Genomic DNA, 17,411 nt, shown 5'->3' with positions numbered 1-17,411 from the left:
GGGGTCTAAATTTTAGTGCCTTTGGTCAATGCCCCATGTGCCCAGCTTTAATCTGACCCTATATATATGTACAATACAAACTAACTTTTTTGCAGATGACATCCGTGGAGCGTGTTATTGAATACAGTAATTTAGACCCTGAGGCCGAACTGGAAAGTGAGAAAGACAAGAAACCTCCAAAAGGTTGGCCAAGCAAGGGATACATCGCTTACCAAGATGTTAGTCTCAAGTACACACCGGACGAACCACCTGTTTTAAAGAATCTCAATTTTGAGATATATCCTGAAGAAAAGGTAATACATTTTACAAAAGTAAAGTTATCTAAATAAAGCAGAGAAATCATGTTTTTGAAATAAACCCCACAGTTTACATCGGACTTTCACCTAAGTTCGTATGGTACTACCCTCCCCATTTCCTACGAATTCGATGATTTTGACGCTTCCAACAAGGACCTATTAAGGCGGGATCCTATATTTCTCTCGTGTTATGCATTTTATAAGCAATCTTTTTCTTTTCAGATTGGTATTGTTGGAAGGACCGGAGCAGGAAAGAGTTCGATGATAGCTACTTTGTTCCGAATGACAGAACCAGATGGTGTAGTTAAAATTGATGGTGTCTGCACAAAAGATATTGGATTGCACGATTTACGCAAAAAAATTTCCATCATTCCACAGGTAAGTACATTCTAATAAACTAAAATTTTGAAGAGGGAAGGAGAGACAATGAAGAGGTAAAACTCGAGTTAAGCATACAAACTGTCGGGTTTCTTCTCATTCAAAGATTAAAAGAGAACATTATACGAGGGTAGTAATTGAAATAATGGTATCAGAGGTATAAATCAATTTTTAATGAACTGGCAAGTATAATTGCATTACTTCTGCGTAATCACCAGCAAAGCTTATGACCTTTTGCCAAATGTTGGAGATCACTGGCAAAGTGTTGATGGTTGGTGTCAGCGACCAAACGTTCTAATGCTCAGGGATGATTAGTGAGACTAAGTTCTAAGGATAATTCCCTGCGAGTCCATCGACGGCGACGGCCAGGATGTGAATCTGATCTTGAGAAATAGAGGGTCGGATGGTGCGTTGCAAATTCGCAGTCTCATTCAGTCCCAAATGAGACGCTTTAACCCGTCGTGCAATTGTCCTATACGGTAATGCATCTTCTCCACAGGCTTCCAGTTATCCTTGATACCATAATATTGCTTTTTTTTTTGTCAAGATCAAGCTTGATTTTAAGCCACGGCAGTTGATCACCTTTTAAAAGCATGCTTTTTAGAGCGATGAAAACGTAACTCTTTACTTAAAGGCTACATAGCAACTACCTTTTAAACTCGATCGACTGTTTTTTTGCAGCTTACACACCCACAACTCTCATACCCTATCATCATTCTACTAGGAGTTATGCCTTGAGTGGGGTTCCTTGGGGATCAGTTTTAGGGCTTCTTTTGTTTAATATTTTTATGAATGATATTCATAAAAATATTTCTGGAAACATGCATTGTTTTGACGTCAAAGTTATGGGGATGGTAAAAAATAAAGAACAAGTAAAACACTTCAAACGGCAATGTTGGCAAATGCCAAGTGCTACATTTAGGTCATGGAAATAAGCGTACAAATTATTATTTACAGGGTTCAATCATTGGTCATGCAGAAGATGTTATTGATCATTGTGTCTCAATAAATCAAGACTTCAAGTTTAGTAAACAGTGTAGCATTTCAAGTAACAGAGCCAACAGAATTCTTGCGTTTATAAATCGATTTATTTCAAACAAATCTAAAAAGGTTATTCTGCTTTTACATAGAAGTTTGGTAAGACCTTGTTTGGAATATGCTGTTTAGTTATGGTCTGCTTATCTCAAGAAAAATATTTGTTTATTAGAAAAGGTTCAAAGAAGGGCTTCTAGGCTAGGAAGGAGACTTTCAGATTTAAAATGTGATACCAAGCTTAAAAGGTTTAATGTGTATAGCCTGGAGCAAAGGAGAGTCGAGAGGAGGGGCGGCATGTGATGCAGTTGTTTAAATTTATTACAATAAAAGATGTTAGTGGGTTAAATTTTTGCATGGAAAGCAGGAGGTGTCATTGTTTATCTCAGGCTAATTTAGAAATCAGGGAAAATTATTACTTTAGTAGGGTTGTAGGCACTTGGAACAGCTTTCCGGAAGAAACTTTAATGAGCAAGGGGTAGATAGCTTTAAGAAGACTATTGACCTTCATTTGGGACTAATCAGCCTTTCTGGGCGCAGAGCCTGTTTCTGGTCGTCACATTTGTATTTGTGAATTTTAGGCTAGTCTGCAAATTAGCAAAAATTGCTACATTAGTAGAGTTGTGGTTTCTTGGAACAGCTTTCCTTAAGAGGCTGTAATAAACAAGAGAGTAGATAACTTCAAGGGGCGCATTGGTCTTCATTGGAGACTAATAGACTAGGACTAGCTTAGCTAAGCTCAGAGACTTTTGCTGGTCGTCACATTGGAATTTGTATGTGTTGCATCATAACATCTCTGAATACCCAAAACTCCGCCAGTAGAGCAGCCAAAAACTACCTTCATCTACGAGAACATGATGTTGAATTTAGCTGTGTTACGACACGACTGGTGTTCTGCCAACGTTTATGACTCTTAAGACTAACATAATGCATATAATGTTGAAAATAAAGGGAGGGATGACCAGACATCTGTTCTTGTCTTTGTGTAGCTTGAAAAATTAAACATATTTTGAGTCAGTTTTTTTCTTTTTTGTAATTTGCTCACTTTTTGTACCATGATTTTTATATTTCTGGACATTAAAAAACACCAAAATGACTGTTTTAAACTTTTTCTGAAATTTATATTAATTAGGATCCTGTTTTATTTACGGGGCCAGTGCGAAGAAATTTAGATCCATTCCAAGAACATAACGATGTTGAACTATGGCAAGCCTTAGATGAGGTAAGATTTGTATCCAGTTTCTCTATCCACATCTCACTAAAGTGCATTAAATTTCACTCTTTATTAAAAACTTAATCATATCACTATAAGGTCATTCCACGAAAACATCAACCTGTAGGCCAAAATTTCAAACTCAATCAACATTAATGTGTTATACATAACTTTATAGATAACATTCTTAATTCATTTTTCAAGCTGGATGCCCTGATTACTGCTTGAAGATCTTCAAGAACAACATGTAAATTTTAACTATAAAACATTCAAGAAATGCGACCTGTAATTTTTTAAGCATAAATTTTATGTAAATACTTTTTTTTCAGTTATTGCTTATATTTTGAGATTACAGTTTGATTTCTTTCATGCAATTTATTTTTTTTCCTCGTTGAGTCTAATTTGAATTATGTGTTGAACAGCCTGTTTCGTTCGTCACAAAACGTCGTATTTTCTCTTCCACACTTTTTATAGGATTATAAAAAGAAAAATTTTGCCTTATCCACTTCCCAAGAGCTACCTAGAATGCATTTAAAATAATAAATTTTCATTAAATTATTTAAACAATTAGTTAGTGTGACGAATGTAACAAATTGATTCTGAGGAATGTAATTGCTTGAAACACACTGCATCTTGTAAACATTTAGTTCGATACAAAATATACTTAAGTTTGCCTTGAAATTAAATTGTTAATTTTACAACCAAAACTAAATTTATAAATAGTATCATTTTTCATTATTTTTGGCAGCAATTATAAAAAAACTATGTCATTTCCGTCACACAAAAAGTTTGGTGATCAAAAATTCAAAGCTCTTGCATAAAACATTTCACTTCAAAACACAGGAGAAAAAAGTTAATTTTGCACAAAGCCAATAAAAAAGAATTTGTTTAATCCATGGTGAAAATTTGTTGATAGAAGTGTTAATTTTAAGACAAAGTATCAGTTCAAAACTAAACCTGTCGATTTCTGAAATAGACTTCAGTAACCGTGACAAACGTAACTTCAGAGTTAAATCTTTTACTGTTACATTCATCACACGTCATATTTTGAAGAAATATTCATATCTGTCACATTACAAGCAAACTGAATATTATTCTGCATGGAAAATGAGAATGAAAATAACGCATTGCATTGTTTTTAGAATAATATCTACCTAAACTTTAGAGAAAATGACAGCTGATTTTCATGTTACAAATTTAAGGTTGCAAAAATGTTACGTTCGTCACTATAGTAATTTAGTTTCAAAAACCAATTTATGTGAATTTTACTCTGTTTGATGTCATGAATATTACACAGAAGTTTTATTCTTTCACAAAATTCTGCAAAACCACAAGTAAATGATTATTAGACGTATAAAACTCATGTTATGAAAGGAAACAGATTCTCTTCCCGGGGGGGGGGGGGCAGGATTTTTTTTTCTTTTGAGCAACATTTTTATTGCCCCCACCCCCATGTTTTGTCTGTTTCCTATGATGCATAAACCCATGCTTTACTTTTTTGTGTGTCGTTTTCATTAATGTGTGTTTTCATGCTGTCCTTTTTGAATTGACCTTAAGAGAGGGAGCTGGTATCGAGATTGGCGCAGGGCTCCCTTTTAAGTGGGAAATAGAATATCTCATTTTAGGGGGTGGGGGTTTCTCCTCCGAGGGAAATTTTGTAAAATGGATATAAAAATCTGCATTTTGAAGCCTTATAAAGGTTAATTGGATAGACATAGAAATTAATAACCAGATTATGCAGTTGTACAGTATTGTTCAAACTTTGTAAGAAACAGCCATTTTAAGTTTGAAAGAAAAAGTAAACTATAGATTTCTCATTACAACAACCTTTTTTTAATTATAAGTAGTGCAGAAAACGAAAAGGAAGAGAGGTAGTGTATCATTTTTTTTTCCCTGGCTAAACAGATTAACAATATGGTGTAGAAGTAATTGGAGCCCACTTTGCTTAGGATTTTCAAAGACTTATCTAATTATTTTCAAGGACTCTAGAATAAATAAAATTATTTAACGCACTTCATTTGTACTTTCCAGTTTGATATTTTAGTTTTTGATAATAAATTTTTACAGTCCTGTTCTAACTTCTTAAGAAATAGCTATTTTAAATTTAAAAGAAAAAAGAAGCCATAGATCTTCTCATGACAACAACTTTTCTTCAGTTGCAAGCGGGGCAGAAAACGAAAAGAAATAGAAGTAGCGTGTATTTTTTCCATGCTAAACAGATGGACAATATGCAGAAGTAGTAAGATAAAAGCAATCAATACAAAAGAATTTTCAAAATACTGCATTCGGGATTGAATAAATAGCAAAATATGAAACATGTGAGTCACAAAAATTTATTTCAAAAAATATATTACAAACGTGAGAACCATAATTTTTACATTTTTAATACAGGATGTAGCAAGGAGCTGAATTTGACATATTTTGGCATTCCTCCCCCTCTACCATTTGTTAGGAAATTTGAAATTTAAGGTTTGCAGCCTCACGTTTCCAAATATTCAAGGTTTTCAAGCACTTAAAAATGAAATTAGTTTTTTCAAGCAATTTCCATTCTTTAAGGGACGAATCATGAATTTTTTTGGGAGTTAGGGATCCACTTCAAAGAAAGGGCCCTAAGCAATAGTTTATCTTATAGGCAAATTCGGCCCTGTTTGTAATTCACTCTTACCTGCAGATTTTTTGTAATTTTTACGAAAATTTGTCAGTTTTTACGGTTAAAGGATTTTTACGATTTTACAAATCTTTGTTAGGTTTTTATAGACTTTTATAAAATTTCAGCAAATTTTTCAAAACTTTTGATGACTCAATCATTAAGTTTTCAATAATGACAAGGACTGATTCACTTAGACTTTGATTATGACTTACCTTACCTTTAAACAGTATTTATAAAGTAAGTAAAATTGTACTCTCCTTCTAAGTAAAAAGATTCATTTAATCAGAACACTCAGATAACTGAAATTTATTCAGTTTGCAATAGTATTTATTTTTTCTCTCAAGAAGGAAAACAAAAGTATGTTTTTTAGAATTTCTCAAAAGGCCAATTAATCTACTAAGAACATAAATATTAGGCACAAATATACTGGAAATGTGGACACAAATCATAACGAGTAGATCGTTCTGTTAGCGCGAATGGGGGGAGGGAGTTTTTTCCCCTTTGCTTTAGGTTCTAATTTGTTAAAATAATCGTCAATTATTATAAGTGTTGCAGCTTAATAATAAATATAGGCTAAACAAATTGCTCGTTTAGCCTATATTTTCATTCATATACTTGCCCAAATGGTTTCCAGTCCAAAATAGTGAATTTAGACACATTTTCAGCACCCTAGTGACAGCTGTACTATTTGTATTAAATGTTCGTTCCCGCCCCCCTTTTTTTTTCTCCCATCAGAAAACGACATTCGCTTTTCTCTTCATTTTCATTAAACTATTCAAAAAAGAAAAAGTCATGATTTTTTTTTGTTTTAAGATTTTGGAAGATGTGTTATTACATAGTCTTCCCAAAACTGGGGGTGCATTGCCCCCCCTCTGTCCCCCCATAAATCCGCCCATGTCGAACGCAAGCTTAGTGATCAATTTCAAACAAAATAATTTCAAACAAAATGTACTAAATGAAAAGTTGGCAAAATATACAATCGATCCTGACTTTTCCTCTTATATAAGAAAATATAAAAACTAACACTTTTTCTTGGATAATTAATTAAAAGCAAAATAATTTTAAAGAAAAAGCAGTATTTTTATATAATACATAAATGGATTTCACTGAACGATGGTTTTGGTCACTGATATTCTCTTATTAGTACAAAAAGCAAAATGCTCCAAATAAAAAAAAAGAGTGAATAGTTACTGATGTTGATAAAAAGACCAATGCTAAAAAACATAGCTTACACTCACCCCTGCTTAAAGTAGAAGGAGAAATAATATTTTCTCATAAAAAGTTATTCCCTTGCTATATCAACAGCCTCCTTGGAAATCAGTTGTTACAAAAATTTCAGAAAAATGTGCTTGATTTTTAGGCCTATCTGAAAGAAGCAATCCAAGATATGCCCGCAGGGTTGGATACCGAAATTTCTGAAGGAGGAACTAATTTTAGCGTCGGACAGAGGCAACTCATATGTCTTGCAAGAGCAATTCTGAGGAGGAATAGGATTCTAGTATTGGACGAAGCTACGGCAAATGTTGATCCCAAGTAAGAAAATTTAGTATTCTTAGATTTAGCAATGTTGTAATGTTTAACGGTTTGTGCTTTTTATGCTTGAAATTATTTAAAGCTCATAAGATTGCTTTTTCCGAACAAAAATATTTTGAAATCTTACAAAAGGACATAAGCGTTAAATGTATCTAGATTTTATTTGAAAGCAGAATTGATTTATTTTGAAAATTACGTCCTTAAATATTTCCTTTTATATCTCACATGTCAATGAATTAGATATATGTTGTATTTGCAAATAAAATATATTCCACAAAAACAGTTATGATATAAGATAACAATAAGTTCCTTATTTTCTATTTCAGTACGGATAGTTTGATACAGCAAACTATCCGAGTCCGTTTTGCACATTGCACTGTCCTAACCATTGCTCACAGGCTACATACCATCATGGATTCAGATAGAGTTTTGGTAAGTTATATCTCTCTAATAACTTTAAAAAGTATATATATATATATATATATATACCCCCCGCTGGCTCAATTTGGATTTTGTTTCCCTTTGGCTATTGGCCAAGAATCCAACAATAGGTCTTATCCAGTAACTGTAACCAATTCTCAGAGTATAGCAAGTTCAGCGATATACATGTACAAATTATTATATTTACACACGTTTTTTTTAATTGGTAGATTTTTAGATTTCTTGCACTTGTTTAGATGATATCAGTTCTAAACAGGAAGAACAGAATTATTTATTTAATGTACAACGTTGATTTTGTCTGTAGGATTTTATACAGACTTAACTGGCCTTGTGTTTCTGTCAATACCATTAAAATCTGTCTAGCCATCCAGTACTTTTATGGATTTTTTGTCTAGAAAGTCTGCAAGCTGACATTAGTTGTTGCCAAATTCGCTGAGATATCTCCCCTCCCGATTAGACCAAATACCACCAGTTATTTGTAGGAATTCCAATTTTTAACGTAAATCACAATAAGTAACTTTTTTTTTCTTTTTGTAGGTTCTTGATGCTGGTGAAGTGAAAGAATTTGATGAGCCATATACCTTGCTACAGAATCGTAACAGCCTGTTTTCAAATATGGTACAAATGACTGGTCCAGGAATGGCACAGCAGCTTCGAGAAATCGCCAGAACAGCACACCGAAAGAACATGGATATCAAGAAAGAGTCAAATGTCTTTGGTGGTTCTGGTAATGATATAGTAGAAATGAATGGCTCAGGACCGTATCCACGAACGATATCCAATGGTGTTTCGCTTACTGTGCCGGACGGTGTCATTAGTGATGTATATGAAAAAACAGAGATGACCTATTTATAGCCTTTTTGTGATACACAGGACCATTTTTCATTTCGATCTCAAAAACAGTTGTATAGTAGGTATATTGCAACTTTCTTAAGAATACTTGGGGAGTGGTATTGGAAGTTGAATAACTGTTAATCCAATATTTAGCAGACAAAGGATCAAAGCAGTGTACATAAATGTGTAGATGTCCATATACAATGTACAAAATAAATTTTTATTTTTGAAATTTTTGATCTATTATCATTTTAAAAATTATGTACAGTAGACCCTCGCTTTATGCAGGTTTATTTTACGCGGTTTTGATTATATGCCATTAAAGGCAGACAAAGTTACTGATCTGGGGGTCTTAATAAGTCAGGATTTAAAGTTTAACCAACAGTGCAGCATTGCTAGTAACAAGGCCAATAAGATACTTGGGTTTATCAATAGATCTATTTCAAACAAATCCAAAGAAGTTCTTCTGCCCTTATATAGAAGTTTGGTAAGACCTCATTTGGAGTATGCTGTTCAGTTTTGGTCTCCTTATCTTAAGAAAGACATTAATGTATTGGAAAGGGTTCAAAGGCGAGCTACAAGGCTAATAAATGGACTTTCTCACTTAGACTATGATTTCAGGCTTAGAAGGTTAAAAATGTACAGTCTTGAGCAAAGAAGAGACCGAGGGGACATGATTCAATTGTTTAAATTTATTAAAATGAAAGATGTTACGGGGCTGAAGTTTAGCACTGAAAACAGGACAAGGGGTCATTGTTTTAAGCTATTTAAATCCCAGGCTAACATGGATATTAGGAAAAATTATTATTATAGCAGGGTAGTGGAACCTTGGAACAGTTTACCGGAAGAGGTGGTAATGAGCAAGGGAGTAGATAGTTTTAAGAGGGCCATTGATCTTCACTGGGGATTGTAAATTGACTAGGACCAGTCTAGCTGGGCCCAGAGCCTGTTGCTGGTCGCCACTTTTGTATTTGTATTTGTATAAAGATGACATGTTTATTTTATTTTAGTTTTACGTGGATGTGGCAATAAAAACTGATGAAATTTTCTCCTCTATCAAAATCCAAACTTCTGATTTTGCAGATTACGCATAATAAACAGCATGGGCCACTGGAGACATTTTATGCAATTGGTTCCAGAGCCTTTCCAAATGTAAAGTTATTAACTCACACAGTTCAGAACTCACTGGAAGAAGAGCTTTTAGAAGACAAAACTAACAAGGATGCCAACATCGATGACACACAACCAAAAAACATTCACATTTAAAATTTTGAGCAATTCCTTGACAAGAGCAAATGATCTGATTTGCTATTGAAGGAAGATTTTATCATGGAAATGACACAAAGTGATTATGGATGCGTTAATGCTCAGTGAAAGAATTGCAGAGAAAAATTCCTAATGACTGCCAAAAGATCGCCAGCTCCTTTTTATAATTACTAAATTAATTTTATATTTTCTTTATGCATGTTACGCATATATATTGATATAAGTACACATTAAACTTATTATAAAATCAGTCATCACTAGAAAGAAGTATTTTTTTACCTATGGAACCTAACCCCTATTAATTCTTAATTTACGTGGTTTTGATTAATGTGGCATTTCCGTGGAATGTAACCCCTGCGTAAAATGAGGGTCTACTGTATCTGTGAATTTAATTTTATGAGCTTCATGTTTTACCATTGATGGTTGTAAATTCTAATTATTGTGCCACTTAAAACAAGTGGCATTGGAGGCATGCATGTTTTTTCTTTTTTTTGGTGTAACAAAACGGATTTACAAGTATTTAACATACTTCTCTTTATAAAATAGTTAAGAGGGAGAAGTGTAATTATTAAGTTACAGAAACATTTTTCTTCTTTTTATACACTGGTGGATAATTGTTAAGGACGGATGGCAATAACAGCGTTAGCAACCACAAAATGGAAAGCAAGGAAATATTTAAATTAGCATAAGTTCGGGATCATGGAGGTAGGAGTACAGGAGAAAACATACTGTATCTACTCCCATTGTTGGGATTGAAATAACTGCCATGTTCGGTGAGAAGAGGGGGATAGAATTGTATTACACAGGCGAAAATTTTGCGTGTTTTACTTTTCTCGCTCAAATTGATAATCAAAGTTAATAATTGAAGAAAATTTGATAATAATTGAAGAAGAATGAAACTAAGAAATAAAAAAATAGTGCATTATTTTTAATGACTTCTTTATAACATTTTTAGTTCACTAAAAAGAACACAAAACTCACAGAGCATATTTTAAATAAAATCATTTTTGATTGCTAAAGAAGCGATACTGAAGTCAGCCCAGAATAGCAGAATACGTATAACTCGCTATTTTGAAATTCAAGGTAACGTGATATCACAATGGGTTCATTAATTCTTCTTTTATGGAATCAATAATTAACATTTTTTTCAAAATGTGTAGGCGTGCTGATCCAGGAAGCTATTTGCAAAATAATAGATGTCTGTTTCAGCAAATGCAAAATGAAAGAAATCATATGGTAGTTTCTTGAGAAGACCATGATATTAAAGGATACAGCAAGTAATATCAATATATTATCGTAATATATAGCTTTAAGAACAAAAGAAATGCTTTGAAATTCTCACAGAAATAGTTCCTGAATTCTTCAATAAAATTTATGAAGCTATGATTTTCTTAATCAAATAACATTTAAAAGTTAAAACATAAATTAATTTATAAAAACTCACATGTGGTATAAGTTTATTGAATAACCTTACTCTCGTGTTATAATCTTAATGACAACATTCTTTTTAAATCCGCTCATTGTATCGCATCTCGGTGACATTATATTGGGTTTAGTATTTAATTGGCTTAAAATGTTAACAATGTTTTACGTCCACATTCAAAGTTTAATAATGCATAATGTTTATGCACTTAGAAGTAGATCATTGTCCTGAAGGGATCCTAAAAAACATTTTAAAATAAAGTCATGAAAACATCGTATGTGGTGGTGGGGGGGGGGGGCTATTCAATTTCCCGGGCCCCCTCCAAAAGATTTTTCTGTATCCGCTCCTGTCCGTGACTGACAGAAGAATGGGATAAATTACCCCAACAGCTACTGCATAAAATGTTGTGTAGAGCATCACATGGCGTGTGGAAGCTTGCATCGCTCTCCATGGTAGCCATATCCCATATGGACATTGTACGCCGGAACGTCTGGGAGCAATAACTACATTTATTCACTTTATGTATCCAGCACAAAATGACCATTTCGTCCTTTGAACACTTTTCAATGCCTTATGGATTTCAGAGCACAATAAATTATCGTCATTGCAATGTTTCTGAGTTTTGGCATTAGTTTATTTCACTTGACATTGAATTACACTTACTTTTTTACGCGCTACATAGCACATTGCAATCCACCCTTAGCAATTGTCCACCAGTGTAAATTCTTTCCAAATCATTTGATTTCAATACGTTGCTACTTAATTATAAGAATCGATAAAACAGGAATCAACTAGAGCTTCTTCTTTCTGTTCGTTTGGTCATTGTTTTACTTGTTTTTTTTTCTTTATTCGGGAAAATGTTTGTCTGAAATATAACTAATAAAGATACTTAATGAATAAAATTTACACAGCAAAAAAATACACATTGATGGATTGATTTTATTGTAAATAAGATGCACTTTTGCATAGTACAGGAAATACAGTTTCTTTCCCACAGATGATCTAAAATGATAACCAGATACAGCTGATAAAATTATTAAATAAATCAAGTTAAAAAAATTATATATAAAACGATTAGAAATGTGGATTGATAGCAAAATGTATGCTAAGATATTTCAATGAAAAACAACATATTAGTTCCGGGGGGGGGGGGGTCAAGTAAAAATACAGTAAAATTTCAGTTTAAAATTCAATTGTCTTTAAAATATTGCTTAAACGTGTGTTGTATACACTGGTAATATAATTTAACAAACGTTTAACAAGCTTTGCAAACAGCAATAAAATTTTATAATAGCAATGCTCATAAACTTTTCATAATTAAATAGTGAACACTATTAAGAAAATATTGCATTGTGCACTGCAATCTGTCTTTTATGATTGTTCAGGATTCTTAAAATACATCTTATGGAATATAAAAAGGCACACAAATCACAGATGAAAAATGTATGTATGAACGACTCATCGAAATCTATACATTCAATGCTTTTCTTCAAGCAATTTAAAAAGTTAAAATTCGGTATAATTTATCGCAGAAAATGAGGGAAAACTTGATTACTTGGTTAATAGTTGTGCAAATAGGATCTAGACTTAACCAAATGCTTCTTGCATGAGTCAGCTCTAGTGAAAAGAGTGCAGGTTAGCAAGAAGTAGTAAGTCTATGAATTTTAGAGGCAAAATCGTTTTGAAATAATAAAGATAATAAGTACATCAATGTAGGAATATATATATATATTTAAGTGATTTTTCAATAAAAGTTGTAAAACAATCCACTATTTTAAACACTAATAACAATAATAATTAAAAACTATTTGATTAGTTTTTTTAAATTATTAATAAGATAGTAGAGCTAGTTTAAAGTACTAGTTGATTGAGTAAGGTTATGTAAAAGCTAAGAATATAAAAATTTCAATATTAAATGCATGATGTGAAGAAAACATTTTACATATTTTCAATGTCAAAGTCATCAAGTTTGGTAGACTTTCAGTTTTGGGTTTCTTTCACGTGGTTTCAATAGTAGTGGAAATTTTTGATTGAAAGTCTTTTGGATTTTTCAGACAAAACAGCGTGGTTATTTTCCACTCAGTTTAATGTCAGTTTGAATGCTTGAAGTGGCAAGATTCAAAATGTCACCACAAACGGTATGACCAAATGTCTTCCCAAAGGCCCTAAAGTATAAAGTCAATGTGGAATTGCTGCAATAAAGTGATATTTGCCTCATATTGAATAGTGCAACCTGCTTCATATAACTTTCATTATATGCCGATGCCTGTGCTAATCGGGTGCTAGCGTGCACTATAAACCAATTATTTCAAAGATTAATTTTTATTGCACTGCAATAAATCAAAACTCAAATTGTGACATTAAAAAAATAAACAATTCCTTGAAGAAAAGCAGTAAATGTAAAAGCATAATTCAAATTCAACTTGGAATATTTCTCATGCAATGATCTAAACTTTTAAAAATATAACAAACAATTTTTACACATCACATTTAAAAAGTCTGTTGAAACTCTACACAAGATTCAGCTGGTAACCATTATATTAAAAAAAAAAAAAAGATTTGTTTTGGTTATTGTACACAGATCTGTGATGAAATGTACAGTCAAACCTCCATGTTTAGGAACCACAGAAGGAAAAGATAACTACTCTTGATACTTCCCACAAGAGGTATTCCAGAAGAGTTATTTTAAATCCATGCTATTTATTTTCAACTTTAATTTATAAGCACCATAAGAAAGCTTGAAATTAATGGCAGTTTTTTTAATGTAACCTACAAAACATGCCTCAAAAACACATTTAAAAAGCATGCATAGTTTCAATAGTAAATATACATAATTTCAGTTAATTTTTTCTTGTTAAAAAATATTCGAAAAGAGCCGATTTTCAAGACATAGTAAGAGAAAATGACTGTAAAGACCTCAAAAACTGTCTCTAGAGTTCTAATAATGTCCGAGATATGGAGGTTTGAGTGTAAAAGTTAGTTTAAAAATCAACCGAGAATAGTACAAACATTTTTTAACAAATAAACCAACTAAAGGTAGGTCATTTAGTCACAAAATATGGCTACAAAATTGAATCCAAAATAGATGAACTTTTGTGCTAAAATACATGCATGATGGATGAAAGCGGTGGCCATGTATGAAAAGTAAAACAAGGCACTGAGTTTTGAGCACAAAACCGTGATGACTCTGTATAGATGAAATTGTGGAACTTATACTCAAAGATACGGCATGTAGCTTTTGACAATGAGCAAATGATCGTACTGCTGATTTCCGACACCTTTCATTTTTTAGTCTTCCAAGTAAAAAAAGATGAATATGGCAAGTGAAATTTTATGGATCATTATGGGAACTCTCTACAAACTAGAAGCAATTTTTTTCATATTTTAGAAATAAAATAGCATAATAAAAAAGATTTACAGTTGATTATTGAATTGCAGAAAGTTTGAGAGAAGAATTAAAAACTGATTGTATTGAATTAAATTTTAAAGAAATGTAAATTACATGATAAAACAATAATTTTAGTATGCAAATCAAGCCACTCTTTTTTAATTCTCTCCCTAAACCTGATTCAAGATGATATATTTATGATACAGTTTACAGAAATCTAATCTAGGGTAACTAAATCAATGAGTGTACAAATAACTATGGTTACTAAGTGAAGACAGAAAAAAATGCTTTTAACAATATTGTGAATGAATTCTTCAATGAACTTCTGAAACATCAACTTCAAAAATTATCCACCAACTCATGAATTTATTACAACTATATGATACAACAACTCTTAGCTAACTCTAAGAGTATATTTCTCCATTCTAAAAATGTAAAAGACAATAAAAATTAGTCAAAAAATGTGATTAAAAATTTTCCTGCATTTCAAAAAAGTAATGAATTATGCAACAAAATACAGACGAAATCAATACATATCAATAACCAACTGCATTTCTTCTTTTTTTTAAATCACGCAACAAACATAGATTTTATAGTTTCAGGCATGTAATATGAAATATTAGATAAAACATCAAATATAGAGTCATTACATTTTATAAAATTAATATTTCTAAAAACATCCATTTCTTTGTAAGTAAATTCTATGTTAAGATCATAGAGACAACACTCCCAAAACTAATTCATAAAATTAATCCACTTCATGCTTCTTTATTTGGAAGACTAAAAATCTAGTAAAAGTTTCCTTGGTTAACTTAAAATAATACATATGAAAGAAACAATAATTACAACAATAATAAAAAAGTTCAGTTAACAACTTTTGATCACTAAACCACTACCAATTAAAAAAAAAAAGAAGCTGAAAAGAAATGTACAGTAGCCAAGAAAACTTTTACTGGGCATCATCTAAGAGCATCCGAAAACAATCCTCAGTGGAAAAGTCTCCGGCTAGCGATACACAAAACAGTCACATGTTGTTACAATGTCACTAGTCTTCTTTCACAACTCTGTGATCTTTTTCAGAATTCAGAGCCAAGTCAAGACACTATCTTTACTGGCAGATAACAAAGCTTCAACATCAGAAAGTATGTCAGCATTCAGTTCTTCCTGTTAATTAAAAAAGAAGTATATTTTATTCAATTAACCGAATACTAATTGTTATTATTACTATTCATCACACAGTACCACAATAAAAATAAAAAAAGGTATGGACTTTAGGAGGAAGATCTTATATAATTAAAAACTGAGCGTATGTATCTCTGTATGTACCTATGTATGTCCAAACTTCTTCTCCCGAATGACAGTGAACTGACCATCGAACCAGGTATGGATGGATTCGTAATCTTCCCCATGTTTGGCTATTTAACATAATCCTCCGATAATAATTAGCGGAGATATCAATTAAAAACTATTAATTATGACAGTTAGGTTTTGACACAAAATCCTTATTTTTCGAAGGCTTTCCTCCATTGAAATTATTATTCAGTGTTTCATCTCAACTTTCCGCAACAATGCTTTTATTAAAATGTATATATAGCGTGAAGAAAATCACTGAGATGAAAGATCTGTTGCCATTTTTTTCTCGAATATGAACATGTAAAATTCTTGTTTTTTTTTGTTTTTGTTTTTTTTTTTGAGGCTTTTCCTGTGATCAGGGGATTCAAAATAGTTACTTTTTGGGTTTTTTTCTGCAATCCGCTGCAAAATTTTACTGACTTTTTTTTGTTTTGGTTCAAGCCTGAGTGTTGAACTTGCGTCACTTGACGTAACTTTTATTTTCAAGGTGGACCGTGCAAAGCCAGGCAACGCAGCTAGTAAAATAATAATTTTGGTAGACATTGAAATTAATCACTCGCCACTTGGGGACTAAACGTCTTCCTTTGGCGACTATTTGACTGATTCCCCCCCTTCCCCCCCCAAAAAAAAGTCATTTCTATTTTGTAGGACTTAGTGAGGTATAAGTTACCCTGCGTTCTCACATAGTATTCTTTGTCGCCAATGGATAAGAAAGCCATTATTTGTTTCACTCTCCTATCCCACCAAGAACTAGCAAGTGCAAACGTGTGGGTTTGAACACTTGAGGGTTGCGGGGAAAATAAAAGAAATACCAATGAAACTTCTGTTTGCTCTCATATGACAATATTTTCTTCTACCGTTTACCTTTTACTGCAGTGCCTTTTTGTTTCCAAAAAAAAAGTACTAGGTAATGTAGCTACTAATGAAAAACAAAGCTACTAAATTAAAAGTGTCTATTGGTCACTACAACTAACTAAAAGTTTGAATTTTCATGTCAAAGTTTCAGACATATTAGTACTTCCTCTAGTGAACACTATTCAATTCGGAACTTTTTTTAGATACTGAAGCAACAGCTAGTCTACAGAGATGCGAGTGCAACAATTTTTAACTATTTACCTATAGTCAGTAAGAAGGGATGAAATACTTTGCTTTTGAACAGGACTGAAGCATTGTAATGCGTTCTCAAATACAGCTAAGTATATTTTATTTAAAGGCTAAACAACACCCTTAAATAACTCATAAAAAAATTCTGAAGCACACTAGATTTTATACTTTTGCAAATACTAGCATTGCTGAACGCCTTGAAAAAGAAATATTAGATAAACTTTGAACCTTATTAGATATAAAGTACGAGTGTATAGGAGGAAATTATACAAGTAGTACAGCCTTGGTTAAATTGTTTTGGTCGGGAAATGCTAAAAATAAGAGAAAAATCATTAACCCAAATCTAAGCCGGAAGATCATTTTTGAATTCATTTTACTTTATAAAGACTTATTTTTCTTAAAAAAATAGAAAGAACTCTCTTGCATGCATTATGACTCTCACATATAGAAAACATACTGTTTGTGGTGTACTGGTTTCTCCAACTTACAAAATAATAAGT

General features: G+C 32.3%; 2 protein-coding genes across 3 annotated transcripts in view; one reads left to right on the top strand and one right to left on the bottom strand.

Moving 5' to 3' along the window:
- LOC129233451 (ATP-binding cassette sub-family C member 4-like) overlaps positions 1 to 8,609 on the top strand; it is a 114,892-nt gene extending 106,283 nt beyond the window's left edge. For both annotated transcript variants that reach the window (XM_054867486.1, XM_054867481.1), the window contains exons 22-27: positions 96 to 293; positions 519 to 674; positions 2,839 to 2,928; positions 6,930 to 7,102; positions 7,429 to 7,534; positions 8,081 to 8,609. In XM_054867486.1, coding sequence (XP_054723461.1) covers positions 96 to 293; positions 519 to 674; positions 2,839 to 2,928; positions 6,930 to 7,102; positions 7,429 to 7,534; positions 8,081 to 8,398 — 1,041 coding nt within the window. In that variant the 3' untranslated portion in view covers positions 8,399 to 8,609. The remainder of the gene's footprint in view (positions 1 to 95; positions 294 to 518; positions 675 to 2,838; positions 2,929 to 6,929; positions 7,103 to 7,428; positions 7,535 to 8,080) is intronic.
- Positions 8,610 to 11,987: 3,378 nt separating this feature from the next.
- The window catches only part of LOC129233468 (transcriptional coactivator YAP1-A-like), a 171,915-nt gene continuing 166,491 nt past the window's right edge, over positions 11,988 to 17,411 (bottom strand). The window contains exon 7 of the mRNA XM_054867492.1: positions 11,988 to 15,618. Within this exon, the coding sequence (XP_054723467.1) occupies positions 15,538 to 15,618 (81 nt within the window). The 3' untranslated portion in view covers positions 11,988 to 15,537. The remainder of the gene's footprint in view (positions 15,619 to 17,411) is intronic.

This window comes from Uloborus diversus, chromosome 1 (genome assembly GCF_026930045.1).
Source record: "Uloborus diversus isolate 005 chromosome 1, Udiv.v.3.1, whole genome shotgun sequence".
Classification (NCBI taxonomy): Eukaryota; Metazoa; Arthropoda; class Arachnida; order Araneae; family Uloboridae; genus Uloborus; species Uloborus diversus.
Note: the sequence above shows the minus strand (reverse complement) of the source record. Positions and strands in the feature narration are given on the sequence as shown.